Here is an 18,830-nt window from a genome sequence, read left to right on the forward strand (position 1 = left end):
AAACAATATTATAAACTTCCGGAATACTTGAAACATTAACATTTAAAGAAAAACCTGGAGAAAACCATAGGTCCAAAAACCCTCTGCGGTAAATGATGCAGGGCACTCCACACTCAGGAACCCGGGGCAAATTGCAGAGATAACACAAATGAGGAACCACGGAACACGAAACATACCTCCTAAAAACATTTACCCAGCCGAAGCTGCAGTTCAGAGGAACACAGCCGAAGCTGCAGTTCAGAGGAACACAGCCGAAGCTGCAGTTCAGAGGAACACAGCCGAAGCTGCAGTTCAGAGGAACACAGCCGAAGCTGCAGTTCAGAGGAACACAGCCGAAGCTGCAGTTCAGAGGAACACAGCCGAAGCTGCAGTTCAGAGGAACACAGCCGAAGCTGCAGTTCAGAGGAACACAGCCGAAGCTGCAGTTCAGAGGAACACAGCCGAAGCTGCAGTTCAGAGGAACACAGCCGAAGCTGCAGTTCAGAGGAACACAGCCGAAGCTGCAGTTCAGGGGAACACAGACGAAGCTGCAGTTCAGGGGAACACAGACGAAGCTGCAGTTCAAGGAAACACAGCCGACGCTGCAGTTCAGGGGAACACAGCCGACGCTGCAGTTCAGAGGAACACGGCCGAAGCTGCAGTTCAGGGGAACACAGCCGAAGCTGCCGTTCAGGGGAACACAACCGAAGCTGCAGTTCATGGGAACACAGCCGAAGCTGCAGTTCATGGGAACACAGCCGAAGCTGCAGTTCATGGGAACACAGACGAAGCTGCCGTTCAGGGGAACACGGACAAAGCTGCAGTTCAGGGGAACACAGACGAAGCTGCAAATCAGAAGCCGTGGTCCTCAAAATAACGCAGACGAAGCTGAATATGACACACGTACTCAGGACTTAGTGGGTCCTGCTCGTACCCTGCGGGTCCAGAATCCCAAACACATACATATCCTTGACTGACTCCTGACTCGACTTAACAGGTCACCCAAGCTGCTAATGACTGTTAAGGTCTTCATCATACCTTTACTGATTAAAGTAGGCAGCCTCGACCCGACGGGCGCCACCCCGCCTACACTTCTGCCACCAGAAAAGAGAGGTGAAACGACCTTCACTGGGAAACAATCGTTCCTATTGTCCCAGCAAACAAATACCAATTTACCGGGGTGGTAACAATCCTTACAAATCATTACAAAACGCAAGGGAAGTTTTAGTTTGTTATTCTCCGAGTTTCTCGAATTACGAAGCAAGTTTTTTTTTCTTTTTTTTTTAGGAAAACAATCCTCAATATCTCTATTTTTATCCGGCGACGAAACAACGCTTTATTTGACTATATAGAATAAAGGAAAGCGTTACCATTTCAAATCAAATCTGGGAGATTTAAGCTGTTTCACATCAAGCAAATTATCTGATTGAAAATGGCTTGATGAATAACTTTGGCCGTCCCTGATGAAAAAGGGTTCGTGGTTCCTTAATGACTGAAATAGCTTGTTAAGTATCCATTCGTGACCTGAGATTGGCGATCGGAGATAGTTTCCCTTTGTTATGATTGAAAAGTGATTTAAGACAAAGGTTAATTGAAAGAAAAGAGCAAATTGAAAGAATGATTTAAGACAATAGCAAATTGAAAGTAATATTAATCTCCAATTGGTTATTTTTGCATTTTAGTGAGTGTTTCAAATGACTTCCTTTTCCGTATTGCGTTTTCATTGGAATGTTAAGTTTGGCGCGATTCGTAAATGGTACTAAGCGAGATTTTTCATTATTATTAAAAAGGATTGCTGTATTATGCGAATTTATCTTATATAGTGTCTTTTCTATCTTCCTTATGATTCGCTTTTCAGGCTCAGCGATGTTAGTCAGCAACTGGCCGATATTCATGTTGGAAAAGGATAGTGTGCGGAATATGGGAAGTCTTTTATTAAGATATCCAATCAGAAATCGTTCGTCTGGATTCAGGTTCTATTTTAGGTACCGTCGACATGTTTCGACCAGCTCGTTGGTCATCCTCTGGACGTGGTTGCAGGTCTGAAGAAACGAGGTTGTTTGTTGTATTGTATTAAGCCAACTCTTGTGTTGGCACGGGCCTTTCCCTTGTTTGGCCCGTAGGTGATCTGAAAATTTCAGAGGTCATTTGTTATAGGAAATGTGAAAGAGATTTTTAGTAGTAGAGACAGTTGTGGATGGAGGAAGGATGATGGTTGTAGTGGGAGGGGCCATCATGTCACGGATAGTAGTAGTTTGAAGATGTAAGGCCTTTGAAAGAAAAATGGTAGAGAAACATTGCAGGTGGGGTTGTCCAACCCTTTAAACCCTAGAGTCCCTGCAGAGTATTCTTAGTGGTAGAGTAGTTTAGTTGGAATAAGACAGAGATGATGTGTATAGGGCCTTACGGTGAGGGGATGGGATGAGTTGAGGAGGATGATGGTGGTAGTTAAAGAGGGCCATCTTGGTTTGTTTGTAGTGGTAGTATGAAAGTACATGTTAAGTGAGTTGGTGGCCAGTGCCACTCTGAACACACTAACATTACATTATTTCAGCTGGAAAGTAGAAAGTGAGAAGTTTAAGTATTCTCATTGCATTGTTCTATCTTGGTGGCGGTAAGTTTACTAGCAGCTGGGCATGTGTGTCGATGTCCTCGACTATTGCCTTTGCAAGTGTTGCTGCTATTTTAGCTGCGTCTGGTGAGTTTACATCAGCTTGTACTTCGCCTCTGAGCAGTGCTGTCTCTCTGCATTCTAGCAGGTAGTGTAGGAGAGGCTGCTGTGTTTCTTCCTCACAGTGCTCACATGGTCTGACACTGGGGTTAACAATTTCCCAGCAGGCTCTGTATCCTAGCCTTAGTCTGTGAATACATACAGCTAGTTTTCTCGGTGTGTGCCTGTCTATGGGGAGGCACTGGGTCGGTTGCCCATTTGTACCATCTGGCAGTCAGGGGTGATCTGTCCATGCCCGTAGGTCTTCCAGCATGTTTGCTTTCATGAGCGGTTTTATGGCATTTTTGATCTGTTGTAGTGCAGGTTGTATGTGGATCTGCACTCTGTCAATGTACCTTGTGCTCTTGGCTAGTTCATCCGCTGTATCATTGCCTGGAATTCCTATGTGACTCAGTATCCAGTTCATAGTGACTGGTCTTCCTCTTTCGCTGTGCTGGTAGAGCAGTGACTTGATCCCAGCCAGCAAGGCCTTGTTCTCTTTAATTCTAATTTGTTGCAAGGCCTGCATGGAGGATTTGGAGTCAGTGTGGATGATGACAGGTCCTTCCTCATTCTCCAGAGATGAATACAGTAGTGCCTGTCTTATCGCTACTAATTCTGTCTGCATTGTTGAGGCACAGTTTGATGTTCTCAGCATGCTTGAAATTGTTTGAATATACTGCTGCTCCAGTAGTTTTATTCTCTGGATCCACAGTGCCGTCGGTGTAGTATGTTTGGGCCCCCAGGATTTCAGTGTTCCTGATAGACTCATGGGCTGCTGCTCTTAGTTCCTCTCTTGAGCAGTCTTCTTTTGCTCTGGGAAGGTGTGTGTAATGGAATTTTGCATAATCCCTTTTCCAGGGCGGGATATGTGCACATCCTGCGCTGTGTCTGGTCTCATGTTCAGCATTGCCTCTGCCATATCTAACCTCTTGATGTTGTCACTTTGGTCTTTTCCATGTGGAGTTCTTCGAATCTCTGGATGTTTATTTAGTTCTCCCTTTGTTTTTCTGGTCTTGGAGTTTGAGTCTCTCTCTGAGAGGAAGATTTTTGCCATTGTACTGGCATTTCTCTGTGCAATCCTATCTTCTACTTTTGGCATGTTAGTTTCAAGCCTGAGGTTGCACAGTCTTGTCCACATGGTGCCCCAAGCATGAGTCTCATTGCCTTGTTCTGTATTACTTCTAGAGTTTCCTTTTGTGCCTCTGTTAGCTTTACCAGGGCAGGGCAGCATAGTCTATCAATGATCTGCAGGCTATATAGTACGTTTTCTGTACATGTTCATTTGCACCATCCTTCAAAGATGACATATATCTCATTGCTGCTGTTCTTGCTTCTGCTCTTTCCTTCAGGTATTTGATTTCGTTCTTGAAGGTTAGTTGCTGGTCTAGGATGATTCCCAGATACATGTGCAAAACCCACTCTATGAAAGTTCAGCTCCTATGTGTGAGTGGTTGGAGTGGTCTGTGGATAAAAGTTGCCATGGCCTTTGTCTTATTTATATTGATTTTGAGGCCTAGTTCCTCCGACTTTTGCTGATTTCATTGAGGGCTCTTTGCATTCTAGGCACTCTGACAGGTCCTTTTGGAACTATGCACAGGTCAGCGAATGAAAATTTCTACGCCTTCGGAAGCTGCAGTGAGGCTAGGTTCTCCATGAGAATATTGAATAGGAGAGGACTTAGTATTCCTCCCTGTGGTGTGCCATTTTCCAAGTCATGGAAGGTGGATATCACCCCCTGAATTTGACCCTCGCCTGTCTTCTTAGCACATAGTTTTTGTCCAGGCTAGAAGGTGTCCATTGACTCCTTTCTTCATCAGTGAGTGGAGTACTGCTGCTGGACTGGCTAGCTCAAAGGCTTTTTCAAAGTCTATGAAGACTACTACAGCCTTTCTTGATTTATGTAGCTGAGGACATCTGTCAGACACTCTGTAGTTCCTACTCCTTGTTGATGCATATAGCTGTTTGTGTAGAGGACCAATTTTGTATGTTATCCTGTTGAAAACCATTTTCTCCAGTTTTTCCATGCAGGAGACTAGTGCTATGGGCAGGGGTCATTTGTTTTTCCTTGGAAGGGGGCAAGAGCAAGCAGACTTAAACAGACTGAAGTTGGGTGAAACTGTGATCACCAAAGAAAATTTATATTTTAAAGGAATTCTTACTTAAAAGTATTTCTATGGGCTTTCTGAAGCCACATGAGCAAGGTATCTTATAAAAGTTATATATTTCTAAAGGGATATATATATATATATATATATATATATATATATATATATATATATACTGTAGATATATTTACATACATATAATATATATATATATATTATATATATATATATATATATATTATATATATATATGTATATATATATATATATGTATATATATATATGTATATAGCTAGATATATATTATATATAATGTATATATATATATATATATATATATATATATATATAATATATATATATATATATATATATATATATATAATTCCAACTCAACTACTATTTATTCATCTCCTCATCACTGATATATTTTTGTGTAAACATCAACAAAATGACTAGGCAGAAAATAAAGTAAAATACTGTTGACAAGTAATATATTTGTATTATTATAGTTGCACACTTGATAAGAAAATATGAGTATATATAATTATTCTTTACATTCTTAAATTTTTATGAAAATAATAAACTTACACCATAAGTCTTAAATGTACTATTATTTCTTATTGGCAATTCTAGGCATTAATGAAAATCATAAACCAATCACAAGTATTTTTAAGGTTATATATTATGATTATGAAATTCAAGTAGTAATGTGATGTCGAGAAATATTAAAGTTCAAAAATTGCAGTTCTATTAAGAATTATTCAATGGGTACCTGCGGTGTTTCATGTGACCAAAATCATTCACTAATTCTTCTAAATCAAATGATTTAACCATATTTTTTCTGTGGCCATCAACAACAACGAAGATAGACGGCTATCCCCAGTTGTTGTTCGAAAATGGTTTTTACATTGTTTAATACAGAAAAAACCTTTCATTACTAGCAGTAGTGACTGGAATGGTTAACAAGATTCTAAGGATAGCAAGCAACTCAGAAAAAGCAATTGGTAAAGAATTCAAAGCGGTGTACACCTCGATTAGGTCCTCTTGTTTCTTTTGTTGTAAGAACACCTTTGCCGAATTAATTTGTGAAACTAAGAGGAATGTATCAATGTGCGCACTATAGTGATTTGCAAAGATATTTAGTTTATTCTCGTCAAAGAACTGCTTTGATTGGCAATCAAATGCAGAAAGAGACTGAAATAAATCAATGTTACTAGTAAACCTACAGTCAAATTCAGCAGTGCACCTATCAATTACTTGCAAATACAACTCTGTCTTTAAATATTGTTTTAGATTGATGTTCTGCGAAGATGTTAATTGCTCTTGTCGTTTCCCAAATGTACTGGTTGTGATACTCTTTCAGCCTGTTTGATGTTTGTTGTATCCTCTTATGCATGCGGCTTATTCCCACTGTGGCACTCACTTCTGGTACATGAATTCCAAGTTTTCTAGCAAACTCTTGTGCCTCATCATACAACTTATCATATTCACTGTCAGCTCTCATATTAGCTAAATTTGTCTTCGTAGATCTGATCAGATCAACAGTCCTAACAATAGATATACCTTTCTCTTGAAGTTGCTCTGACAAACAGTTTGTTTGTATGAACAATTTCTCTGCAACAAATAAACAAAATATAAATCTCCAAGACTCCATTCTTAACTTTAACCCGATGCTTCCATAGAAGTTCATTGGTTGATTCGGATAGGGAATCCAATACTGCAAGAATAGCTTCATATCGAACACGTTTTGTAAATACATCCTGTACCAATAGAACCATCTAGTTGCAACTGTTCTTTCTAATTCTAATACCTGTAATCCAAGCTCTTTTGGGATTTAACAAAAAGCTCATTCTTGAGTTGCTATTTGAGATAAAGTTATATAAAGTTTGTATTTGTGAAAAATTTGCTAATTCATCGAGATTCTTCACACAATCAATGAGTACTAAATTGAGCCTGTGTGCATAGCAATGAATGTATATGGCATGAATGTTCTCTGCTAGACGAGCCTGAACTCCTGAAGCCCATCCACTCATAACGCTTGCCCCATCATAGCATTGTGCAATGCAGTTAGACAGCTCTAATCCTAATTCATCCAACTGTTCAGAATAAAATTTGGAAGAGATTCAGCATCAAGGTGTTGCATATGATAGGTGCCAAACACCTTTCCTGGATTTTTACCATCAAAAAACCTGATTATCAAATAATTGTTCTTTTCTTGATCGATCTTTTGTTTCATCCACTAATATTGCAAAATACTTGGCTTTCTTAATTTGTGTAGATACAGTTGTAAGAACTTTGTTCCCAAACACTTGTATTAGGTCATTTTGATACTCAGGAGATGTATAGTGGCCAGTGTACCTTGATTTTCATCTTCTTGCAAAATCTCATTAGAGTCTGCTAACATATCTTTTTCACTAAAGTTTCTCTGATTATCAGAAGTTTCTGATTCATCATGGCCTCGGAATGCTAAACCCTGGACCTAACAAACTTGTGACACGTGCAAACATTTCACATGTTCTCTGTTAGCCTCCACTTCCTTTGACCTGTTAGCGTCAAGTTTATCTTTGATTGAACTGTCTTTTTTACTCTCAACTACCTTTAAGTTCAACCATCCACTGTAGCATTAGCATGTCTATCACTTTGAGAATGTTTTTCTAATAACTCCAGGAATCCTTCCATTTTCTAAAACCCACACCAATAAATGTTGTTTACCAAGGATCTCACCTTTCCTTTGCATATTACCTGCAAAATGTCTACAAGCAAAACAATAGACCTTCCTCTGATTTAGAATATTCAATCCATTCAAATCGTTTATAGAATCCCTACATTAATTCTCCTCTTATTTGTTAGAGGCATACTAGTTTAGGTTGTATTGGATTTTCATATCTTGATGAGCTAATATCTAGGAATGTTCTTGTCATGTTCAAATTCACAGACAGGAGTTTGAATTTTTGGACGAATATCATCACTGTAACAAAACAAAGAAAACATTGGCTGTAATGTTTAGAGATACAGTGAATATGATAATGTAGATAATCTATACAACGAGTCAGTTTTAATCTAAACAGTTTTGGGTGCTGTATCAAATCAAGAGTTAAATATATTTCATGCACTATAAAATTTATGATTCATTAATGACAAATACGTAATATATAATTTTATCAGAAAATCTTTTTCCAGAATATACTTTAGCAATCCTCCCCAGTCACTGGCCCATGTTCACATTGTTTCATTGGAAATCAAGGTAATGTCTAATTTATGAATAATTGAAGTTAACGAAGGCTTTATCAATTTTGACTCCCCAGCCAAAGCTCGGAGCTTATCCCATGGCTGCTAACCATGAAAAATAATATATTGGTTGTCTAATTGAGTTTACTTACCGTGATGTGGAGGACTCCTGATCAATATCTGCAAATTTCTCATGTTCATGTTTAGTTTTTTCTGTTACTATTTCAAGTTCCAAATGTTTTTCATCTAGCTCATCTTCTTTCTTTTTCTTAGTAAAAAACCCTGTAATGGTCTGCTGTGATTCTGAACGTTTCATGATCAGCTGTATCAATGAACCCAGTCCTAACAAAGCAAGCATAAATATACGTTAGCCTATCATGTAGACCTAGGCACACAGACAGATCATACAAATGTATCATATGTTTGCATAAACATATTGTATAGTTCCCCAAACATAAATAAATATTTTTTTTACTAAAGTCATATATAGTTAGCAATTACTAAAATTATATCTAAATATTTACCCGAATCTAAGCACAGATTTTAAAGACGGTTGTAAGACGAATCGACACAATCACATAAGAGTCGAGACAAGAGACTGCGTCCGTAGCTTATCTTAGGGCTACTGAGGCCGCAGGCGTGAACATGATTTGAACCTGTACTGTTACCGTTGGTACTCAAACCAAGTCAGCTGATCGTAATGCAAACTAATCTCTTTGGCATGATAACTTTACCTAGTGATGTTACTGATTATGAATAATGAAAATGGATTAGTTGTTGTAAAGAAAATTTAGACTTTTGTTGTATTTGGAAAAACAATATCGTTTGATACTTATAGTATAGAATACTCCAGAATAGTTTGGCTGTTGAACATCTGTATATCTCGCGGACAGACAGTTAAACGTGAAAATTAATTCCATCAAAATTTACATTTCATTGGCTGCTGAGATATCCTGACTATGGCCCTGTCCAGTCACCCCAGTGTCCATTAATGAAAATATTATATTTTTTATTATAGTATCTTAGACTATATACTAGTCTATATATTTCATGGACAATCATAAAACTAACTCCATCAAATATTTTCAGGCTACTAATGAAAATAAATTCAATAATTTACTTAAATGTAGTGGAGTACTGCTGCTGGTCTACTTATCATAGAATTTAATTCCATTAAACAATTTGCAAATTGCTAAGAAACCTAAGAATAGCCTTTTCCATATATTGAAAATAATTATTATAGTAAAAAACATCCAAGAAAAAAATCTAAAGTGTTGTTAAAATGATGACACGTTTGAATTTGAAATCATCAAGAATATTGTGAAAATTATAATTTTTGAGCTTGGGGGCAAGCTGAGTCTTGGGGGCAAGCTTTCTTGGGGGCAGTGTTTTCAAATGAGACCCTGGCTATGGGTCTCAGGTTGTCTGGATCTTTAGGTTTTGGAATTGGCTTTGTGTCTTGTTGCCTCCAAGTCTGCGGTCTTGTGTGCTCTGCATGTGTTTTGTTCATGATCCTCAGGAAGGCGTTTTCTCCTGCAGGACCCATGTTACTTATCATTGTGTATGTTATCCTGTCTGCTCCTGGTGCTGTATCTTTGCCAGTTTTGTATACTGCCCTTAGTTCTTCTACTGTGTAAGGGTGTCCGTGTCATCTGGTGTGAAGCAAGCCTCGTTAACTTCTTCCCATCTGATCGGTGCAAGCTGATCCTGTCGTCTTCTGGTTTCAGGAGAGAGATTGTCAGATTTTGTCCTGTTAGCAAAGGACGTTGCTAGTCTCTCTGCTTCTTCTAGAGGTTGAGGGTGAGTTGCTATCGCTGACTTCTTTTTTCCGGCTACTCTGTTCAGCCATTTCCATAGTTCTGAAAGGGATGTGTGCTCTGATAGTTTAGCACACCATTCCAGCCATTTTTCAATTCTTATTTCCTGGAGCCTCTGATGGACGTCATTTTTGACTGTTTGTAGCAACTCTCTGTTTTCAGCTGTTGCTCTTCTTCTGTAGATCTTTGTCACTCTGTTTAATAGGGTTTTCAGCTGTCTTACCTCTTGGCAGTAGTACCAGGAGTCTTTGTAGCTGTAGTTCCTCTGAGCTGTCTTTATTGGCATTGCTTTATTTGCTGCATTATGTATGGCATCAACTAGGTCTTTTTCTAGTTGGTCTATATCCTCTGGGGCGTGTACTGTGCTGCCCATTCTTCAAGTGCTAGTCTGAAAATAACCCAGTTTGCCAAGTCTTGATTCCATCTTGGTGGAGGTGGCGGTATTGGAGGTAGTTGTTGCATTTCAATTCTGTCATTGTTGCAAAGTGGTCGCTGACTAATGTGGGATGCACTTGCCATCTTGTAAGGTGCCTGATTGTCGTTGTGGCAAATGTTAGATCTAATCTGCCTCCTCTTATATGTGTGGATTGCCCTGTGTTGAGCAGTGCGACTCCCTCAAATTCCTCCAGAGAGTAAGCTATGTGCTCCCCTGCCTGGTTAGTGATTGTCGGGAAGATAGTAGGGGATGATGTGCGTTGAAGTCCCCACATATTATTGTAGGTGTGTCAGTTGCATGGGCGAAGAGCTGCGTCAGTTGTAGTTCTCCTGGGCTTTCTCTATTTATTTTCCTGTAGAGATTGTATATGTCTAGTCTCTGGTTTTGCAGAGTTATTCTAATTGCCATGCTCTCCACATTCTCTCCGCAGGGGATCGGATTGTGTACTCTTACTGCTGGGATTGTATTCTTGATGAGAATAGCCAGTCCCCTGTCAGTGCCTATGTCTGGGGTTGTGTCTGGAGTTGTATAGGCATTATACCCAGCTATTCTAAACTTAGTTCCTGTTTTTAGACAGGTTTCCTGAAGTAGGATGATGTCTACATTTTCTGTTTTGCAGACTGCAATAAGTGTAGCTGTTTTAGGCCTCACTCCATCAGCATTCCAGTTAATTATCTTCAGCATTGTTGTACGTTAGGGAGAAGCGCCTGGGGTCTCTTGGTGCAAAAGTGATGGAGTTATCATCTACCGTATTTGATGAAGATGATGAAGATGAGGGGAGAGGGTGAGGTTTTGGGGTTTGGTGGATGAGGAAGGTGTAGGATCATGGGGGGAGGTGGTATGTTGGGATGAGGGTGTTGGGGAGGGATTTGTTGCAGCCGCGGGGGCTGTCTCCTGCATAGCGGTAGAGGGGGAGGGGGACTTGGAATTACCCTGAGAAGGCTTTTTAATAGTTCTTCTATCCCTGTTTTGATGGCTTCTATGTCCATGCCATTCTGGATGATGCTGGTGGAGAAGTTTGTAAGCTTCTCCTTTAGCTCGGCCGTTTTGAGCCACATTGTTCTCGGCAGAGGTTTTGGTGCTTGCCATGTATTTGTAGCTGGTCTGGATGGTGTTCTTTTCCTGTTTCGGCTGAAATCTCTTCTGGACTGTTCCAGTTCTGCCCTCGTGTAGAACCTTTTACGGGGCTGGGGTTTGGGGAGGTTTCTTCCCTAGATCTACTTCTTTGCCCTTCTGGTTCCTTTGGAAGAGCAGCCTTTACTATAGCCAGTCTTGCTGGGCAACCCCAGGCCATAGCGGTATGTTTGAGGTGGCAATTTGAGCACCTGGGTGTGGTTGGTTCTCCAGCTTTATGTTTGTTTATGCACTCTTCAGTCGGGTGCCTCTTGTTGCATACTGCACATATCTCTACCTGAGATATGCATTGAGTTTGTGATGCCCAAATTTCTGACATTTGTAGCATCTGAGAGGTTCAGGGTAGTAGGTTTTTGTGGTATATTTTCCAAAAATTCCCAGGTCTATTTTTCTCTGGGATTTTCCTACGAAAGTTACCAGGATTGTTTTCGTCAGGCTGCCTTGCTTATTTTTCATTCTTTCCGCAGCAGTTACATATTCCAGTTCTTTTATTCGGCTTTCATGTAGTTCAAATGGGTAGCCGACAACAACTGCTTTTTTGATTCTGTCTTCTTCTTTTAGTTCTTTAGGTTGATGGCCGAGGTGTTCCTTAGGATGGATAAGGCCTTTTGATCTCTTTGTTGAGATTGTCCAGTGTCCCTGCTTATTGGGTCTTGCCAGCATTTTTAGGTTTTTATTCCTTCTTTTCGAAGTCCGCTACAGCTCTGTAAGCCTCAGTGGGGTTACTTGCAAGGACCCTGAAGTAAGTTGGTTTTGGCTGGTTCTCATTCCTTGCTTGGTTGGCTCTAGTTGATGTTGTTGGGTTGGTTTCTCGTGTTCGCTGATCGTGATTCTTTTACCGTGCCTTTTTGTTCTTTTTAGACTGTGCTATTTGCCAGTCTTGGTTTCCATCTTCATCCTGTTCATTGGTTCTTTTCCTCGTCCTTCTTCAGTTCCGGTTCCGGTTTCCATGGTGGTGGGGTTCGTTTGGGTATCCATTTCCAGAGTCATTCCAAGTCGTAAGAAGGGGAGGGGAGAGACAGACAGTGTGACTGGTCGGGTTGTCCAACCCTTTTAAGCCCTAAGGCCCCAGACAAAGTTATACTTGGGTAGAAATATGAGTTAAAAAAGAACCTGAAATTCAAATGTTATAATTATGAGGATGGGGAGGCCCTATCTATCCTATCAGTAGCTATGTACTGACTGCAGCAGTTGCAGCTGGGGATTCCCCTTACTGCTCTTGGAGCACTAAGACGACCCAGCAGTCAAGTCCTACAGTCAGGGGCTTTGAGGGTAATCAAACTCTAACACCAGTTTATTTTTAAAACTTACTCTTTTCTCCGTCAGATTCCTATCCTATCTCTACACTTGGCTTATAGGCGCCAAGCCTAACGGTCCTGTGCCACTTGCCACAGACGGCGAGAGTGGAAGATTTCGACTCTTTATTCCTGCTTCAACTGGAGTTTTAAGACCACAACGGCTACCAGATGTTCCACAGGAGAGTCTAGTTAGTAGAAAAGTTAGTGTGTCAGTAATTTTATTCTTTCTTATAGAAGGAGCTGTAAACCAGCCAAATATATAGGTTGAGCCTTCTGCAGAAGGCTCTGAAGACGCCCTTCAGTGGCGTGCACGGCAGGAGCAGCAGCAGGGCAGCCCTTACAAGCAGTCAGCAGGGCAGAAGCAGTGCAGCAACAGCAGGCAGGTCCTGGGGTGTCAGCAGCAGCAGCAGCAGCAGCAGCAGGTCAGCAGCAGTGGCAGCAGCAGCAGCAGAAGCAGGCAAGCAGGCAGGTCCTCAGGAAGCAGCAGAGCAGGAAGGTCTGGGAGGTGTTCTCTCAGTGGGAGCTGAGAGAGCACTGCGAGAAACGAGGTGCTCGGGGTTGGTATTTATAGGGGAGTCTTGATCGGTGCTGAATTATGATTGGCTGCCCGGGGCATGTACCCTCGGGCGGAGCCTATTCTTTCAGGTCGATGTTCGGGATTCGTCTTGAGTGCGAGCGGCGTTGTAGTGCTGGGGATGAATGGAAGAATTTTGATCCTCAGATGCCGAATTTTGATTCGCTAGTTCGCTATGGGGATCGCTCGGTGCATGTCTCCTGGCTGCCGTGGGGAGGAGAAAGGTTTCCTGCGTGATGTTGAGGGCTGGTTTCTCCTTCCCAATTTGCAATGCTTCCAAGAGGTGTAGGCGGCGGTAGTCGGTAGTTCGGTCAATTATTTCGATGTTCGTGATTATGTTTTTTCTTGCTATTCTCTGGTTATGGACGGTCTTGGCATGATTAACGATAGCCCCCTCTTGGGCGTGGCAGGAAACCCTCTTGGAGAACACATGGTGGTTATACCGATGTAAGAACCGAGGCATCCTCGGACGGGGCATGAGTACTGGTATACCACGTTGGTTTTCTTCAAGGGGTCCTGCTGAGGGGGCGCTGGGTTGTTACGCATAACCAGGCTGCTCGTCTTTTTGCTCTTGTAATAAATAACCAGATGTATATTCTTGTTGGAGTCAACAGGGCTGACATTATTTTCGATGATGTGTTTGAGGGCGCGTTCGGCTTCTTTATATTTATGGTGAAATTGTCCTTTATAGAAGAGCTCTATGCGTTCAGGGGCATCGGGGCGAGGTTCCTGATGGTACCATCTATCGATGTTCGCCTTGATAGACTCTTCTATATTCCGGTTTGGGTGTCCATTGTCGATGAGGGGTCTGGGCTACACGTTCTATTTCTCCGTGTGTGTCGTTCCAGGAGGAGCAGTGTGAGAGGGCCTTCCTGACGTAGGCGCTGATGGTGGAGCGCTTATACCTCTCGGGGCACTCGCTCGCCCCGTTCATACACATGCCCAGGTTCGTGCGTTTCGTGTAGACCCTCATAGAGAAAGAGGCCTCTCTCTGTTCCACAAGGACGTCAAGGAAGGGGAGGCAGCGGTTTTGGCTCTGCTCGATCGTGAAACTGAGGCAGCTATGGTTGTGGAATGCACGCCTCAGGTTTTCGATCTCCTCTTGCCACTACGGGCATCTAAGTTTCTTGAATTGGGTCTAAGATTTTTAGTGACATGCACCAGGTCCATCAGAGGTGCACATTGAAATGTTGAAGGTACTGTGTGTAGTGGGTGGGGGTGGGGAATGGATACTGGAACTGTTAAAGGCAACACGGGAAGAAAGTCCAGGGGTTAATTTCTAAGTGTGTGGATGGGTGGGTGGGGGAGTATGGTAGTATTAGAGAACTTAGACTAACAGAGCCTTTGTAGAAGGTTTTAGAAAGAGTACTGAAACAGGGATTGCGCGCTACTGTGAAGTTTGGTGAACAGCAGCACAGTTTCATTAGAGATTGAGGTATAGTTGATGTGCTCTCTTTTATTAAGACAGGTACAGGTTAAGTGGTTGGCAGCTACGCCTAATCGGGGTTTCTCTTGTGCTTTTATAGAATACAAAAGGAGGTAGTATTTTGGCGTTTTAAGAAAGAGGGAATGCTAGAAAAATTGGATAGGTTGGTTGAAATGGCGTATAAAAGAACAAGGGCAACAAAAATGTTTGGAATTAGAGCTGGTTTACATCGATTATCGGCACTTGGCCCATTTTGTTTGTACTTGTATGTGGATGTGTTGAGTGAAGGGGTGCTGTGGGAGATGTTTTGTACAAATGATTAGGTGATTAAGGTAGACTTCGAAGAAGAATTGCAAAGAAGGCTAAGAAAGTGGCAGGAATCTCTTGATTGGGATGGTTTGAAGGTAAATATGGGCAAAAGGGAGGTTAGCCTATGGTGTCCAGCCAGCAAGGGAGGGGATATGTTATTTATGCAAGACAGAAGAGGCCCATATATCAAACGGCTCGAAAATTTTAAATACTTAGGATCTACTTAAGGCAGGAGGGAAGGTGTGAAGCTGAGGTTGAAAGTAGGATAAAAGCAATGGTTGTGGGGTGGGGAGGGAGTAAGGTAGCGTGCATAGTGTGTGACAAAAGAATGGCAAATAAATTGAAAAGAAAGATCTGTTGCTCTGTAATAAACCAGTGATGATATATGGTTCAGAAACATAGGCATTAAGAAGGAAGGAGGAGCAGAACCTGGAGCAAACAGAAACGAGGTTTCGGAGGTGGATTTTGAGGTTCTCGCTGCGTGAGAGGCTGGTAAAGATTATTGGTACGATAGATGAGTCGAGATTTAGATGGCATGGGCATGTGGTGAGTGAAAAAGGTTTGGCTGGAACCTGTTAAGGGTAGAGGGTCAAGCCGTAGGCAAAGGATTAGATGGCGTGAGCGAAGGAGAATTTTGGGAAGAAGAAATCTAGAAGTTAAAGATATAATTGTAACTATTACACACACATACGCGCGCGCACACACACACACACAAACACACACACACACACAGTTATCTGTTTTGTAAAGGGAATGGGATGGATATACCTCCAACTTGAATATTCGAAATGGGTCTACGAGTATTTGCAGAAAAGTAAGGAGTTGCTTTTATTTGAAGAAGCGTTTTGTCGGAACTGGCATCTAAAATTTCCATAATAAGCCTCTCTTGTTAATGGCTTAATATGCTCATGCAACGTGTATTGCACATTTTGGAGCTACATAAACTCCCGCCTTACATAAGTGGTGGTGCGTGACAACAGTACTTTAAAAATTGCTAATATCCTGTTTCTAGTTGGTGGGTTCTCTAGTTTCGTCCTTTTTGCGTTTTGCAATTTCGCTTATATATAATTTTGCACATTTTATGATTAGTGTTGCATACTTTTTACTTCTGTTCGTTTGAATTTTGTTTTATTAGTTTCCCCTATGTCCACTTGTAGATATTTGTCCTATATTACTCATCATTCTTTAATAAAAGTTAGTATTTATATTTTGATAATTTTGTTCCTTCATGTTAATTTTCTGTTTCATTTTTGCCCTTATTGATGTACACTCATCACATTTCCAAAAATGTGTTATTGTTATATTTCGTTTTAGTCTTACTCCTGATGTATGGATTTTATTTTGTGGTTTTAACCCAGATGATGGGAATTGTTTGTTTGAAACGTTTGTGAAGGAAGTAAATTCATGGGTAGATATGATGCAGTTTCGGCTTGCCACCTTATTCGTATTCAAGATTCGACTTTCTAGATGAGATAATGCCATTGATACACACACACACACACACATACACACATAACACACACATACACACACACATATATATATATACACACACGCATTTTAATGTGTTTTGTGAATATTTTTTTTATAATACAAGTTCTCAAAGCTTAATGGTTTCTTATAAAGATGTTTCATAATAACATTACAAGGTAATTTGGATGCTGAGTTCCATATGCATTAATATGGCTTAAGATAAATGAGGACATAATACTCAAGAAAAGTAATTTGATTTCATTTATTACCATGAAAGCACACATGTCCTATTCAAATCAAATTCGTACAAATACGAATATAAACATCACATTAACAAATGTATGAAATAAAGGGCGTGAGAAATATACATAAGTTTTTATCCTTAAAATCCTTGCGCTTTAAACGAAAAAAAAAATTACACGTACAATTGGAGGAAATAAAAGAGATAAGAAAGCTTAATGAGTAGTATCAAATATATCATATTAAAATATTAATGAGCAATTAATGATTCTGGATAATTTCAAAGATGACCAGGAATCCATTTGGAAAGGTTTTGATGTAACCCCATCGATTTATTTCAAATAGTAATTTGTTTGATAGATAATGCACTTTTTCAAAAGTAAGTTTCAAAACATCACGAAGTCTTAATGATCGTGGTTGACAGGTACCGTTGAAAACGATGGATAAGAATTTGTTTTTTGAATTCAAACAATTCAGTAGCAAGGAACTTCAGAGGGGTCTTTTTTCAGTGATTAGACTCATGGTTCATCTCCAATACATGGGAAAACTTGAAGACTTGTTGGAATTTCAAAATGAACATATTGAGACTAAGATTGTATTTTATGACAGCAGTTGGAACTCGACATTCTTGTTTGGAGCCCAAGATCTTAATATAAAATTAACAATGTCCTTTAAATTTCACTAGCTTTCTGTAATTGTAGAGTCTCCGTTGGTAATATATCTTAATTGCTTACTAAATGGGACTACATCTCCTTACAGTGCAGTGTGTGATATAAACAGACCCTTCCACTTACATAATCAGCTTGACCAACACGTAACTCATTGAATCACTTCATATAATTGAAGCAGTAAATGTTTAACTTAATACCAAGATTCCCCCATTATGCCTTTCTTTCATAATTTCGTCTTTTCTTCGTCCATGTGATGCTTTTCAAAATTCATATTTTTGGGGCTCGTGTTTACAGTTCAGCCTTTTTTAAATTCTTGAAATTACCCCTTGTTATTATTCAAAATTTTTTATTTTTTCTTCCACGGTTTCCTCCATTATATGTCCGTTACTATTTGTTTTAATTTTTCCTACTATCCATTTCAGGGAATGCAAGTCATCGTTTTTCTCAAATATCTTTCAAACTAATTATTTGATCAAAATGGTGCTTTGACGCAGTGTACAAGACACTTCCCGCTAATTTTTGGTGACATAGTGCATTGTCAAATGGTGTCAGTTAAGGCGTTTACTCTTGACTTTTAAAGGCAAAGTCGCATGAGTCAGGAGGCCTAAACTTCGCAATCGAACGTCCGCTATCCCCCATAGCCAGGAAAGGGGGTAGCGGAGATGGGGAGGGCAGGAAAGTGGGTTGGGGGGAAGGATGAGGAGGGGAAGGGGGAGGGAGGGAAGGGATGGGGATAAAGGACGTTCGATTGCATAGTCTGACGAAGCCTGGCAACACTGGCAACGCCATGTAAGTGAAGAGTAAACACCTTAACTAAAACCATTTGACAATGCACTATATTACCAAAAATTAGCGGGAATTTCTATCAAATAATTAGTTTGAAAGATATTTGAGAAAAACGATGACTTGCGGTCCCTGAAATGGACAGTAATTTCCTATCCCCGGTATTTTTCGTTGTGTGTCAGTCATGCCTGTGGACTTCTTTTGTGATTTTTAGCTTTTTCCTCGAGAAATGCCCTGTTTTTACTATGTTCCTGTAGTTTCAGTCTCATGCTATGGAAAACGATTACTAGTTAATTTAAGTTGTTTTGTTTTTTGTACGGAATGGTGGAAGAATAATCCTTAAAGGTTGTTGCAACAACCATAATTCAGTAACACGAGTTTTAACCCTCCTGTCCTCCCCTAAAACTCAGGTCATTAAGTTAGTGATAAGACAGCAGTAAAGTTAGAAGACAGACATATTTGAACAGGGAGAGAGGAGGTATGTAAGGAGAGAACGAAAGAAAGAGACAGATTACTATTTAGCCTACACTTAGTGAAGCAGGTAAACAAATAGATAAACAAATAACAGAGTGATGTTTGTGGTAATGGCCGCATTCACACAAATAAACAAATAATTGCGAACATATCTGACAGACAGTAAG

At 40.4% G+C, this 18,830-nt stretch overlaps 3 protein-coding genes across 8 annotated transcripts in view; 2 read left to right on the forward strand and 1 right to left on the reverse strand.

Moving 5' to 3' along the window:
• LOC136837694 (sodium/potassium/calcium exchanger Nckx30C-like) overlaps positions 1–18,830 on the forward strand; it is a 537,491-nt gene that overhangs the window by 3,139 nt on the left and 515,522 nt on the right. The gene's annotated exons all lie outside the window — the stretch shown is intronic.
• Positions 149–856, forward strand: LOC136837431 (axoneme-associated protein mst101(3)-like). Its single transcript, XM_067102210.1, has one exon. The coding sequence runs from the start codon at positions 149–151 to the stop codon at positions 854–856; it is 708 nt and encodes a 235-aa protein (XP_066958311.1).
• Positions 2,925–3,347, reverse strand: LOC136837432 (uncharacterized). Its single transcript, XM_067102211.1, has one exon. The coding sequence runs from the start codon at positions 3,345–3,347 to the stop codon at positions 2,925–2,927; it is 423 nt and encodes a 140-aa protein (XP_066958312.1).

The sequence above is a fragment of the Macrobrachium rosenbergii genome, chromosome 59 (assembly GCF_040412425.1).
Source record: "Macrobrachium rosenbergii isolate ZJJX-2024 chromosome 59, ASM4041242v1, whole genome shotgun sequence".
Taxonomy (NCBI): Eukaryota; Metazoa; Arthropoda; class Malacostraca; order Decapoda; family Palaemonidae; genus Macrobrachium; species Macrobrachium rosenbergii.

Coding starts and splice junctions, on each gene's coding strand:
- LOC136837431 (XM_067102210.1), top strand. CDS start 149: ATGAGGAACCACGGAACACGAAACATACCTCCTAAAAACATTTACCCA.
- LOC136837432 (XM_067102211.1), bottom strand. CDS start 3,347: ATGCTGAGAACATCAAACTGTGCCTCAACAATGCAGACAGAATTAGTA.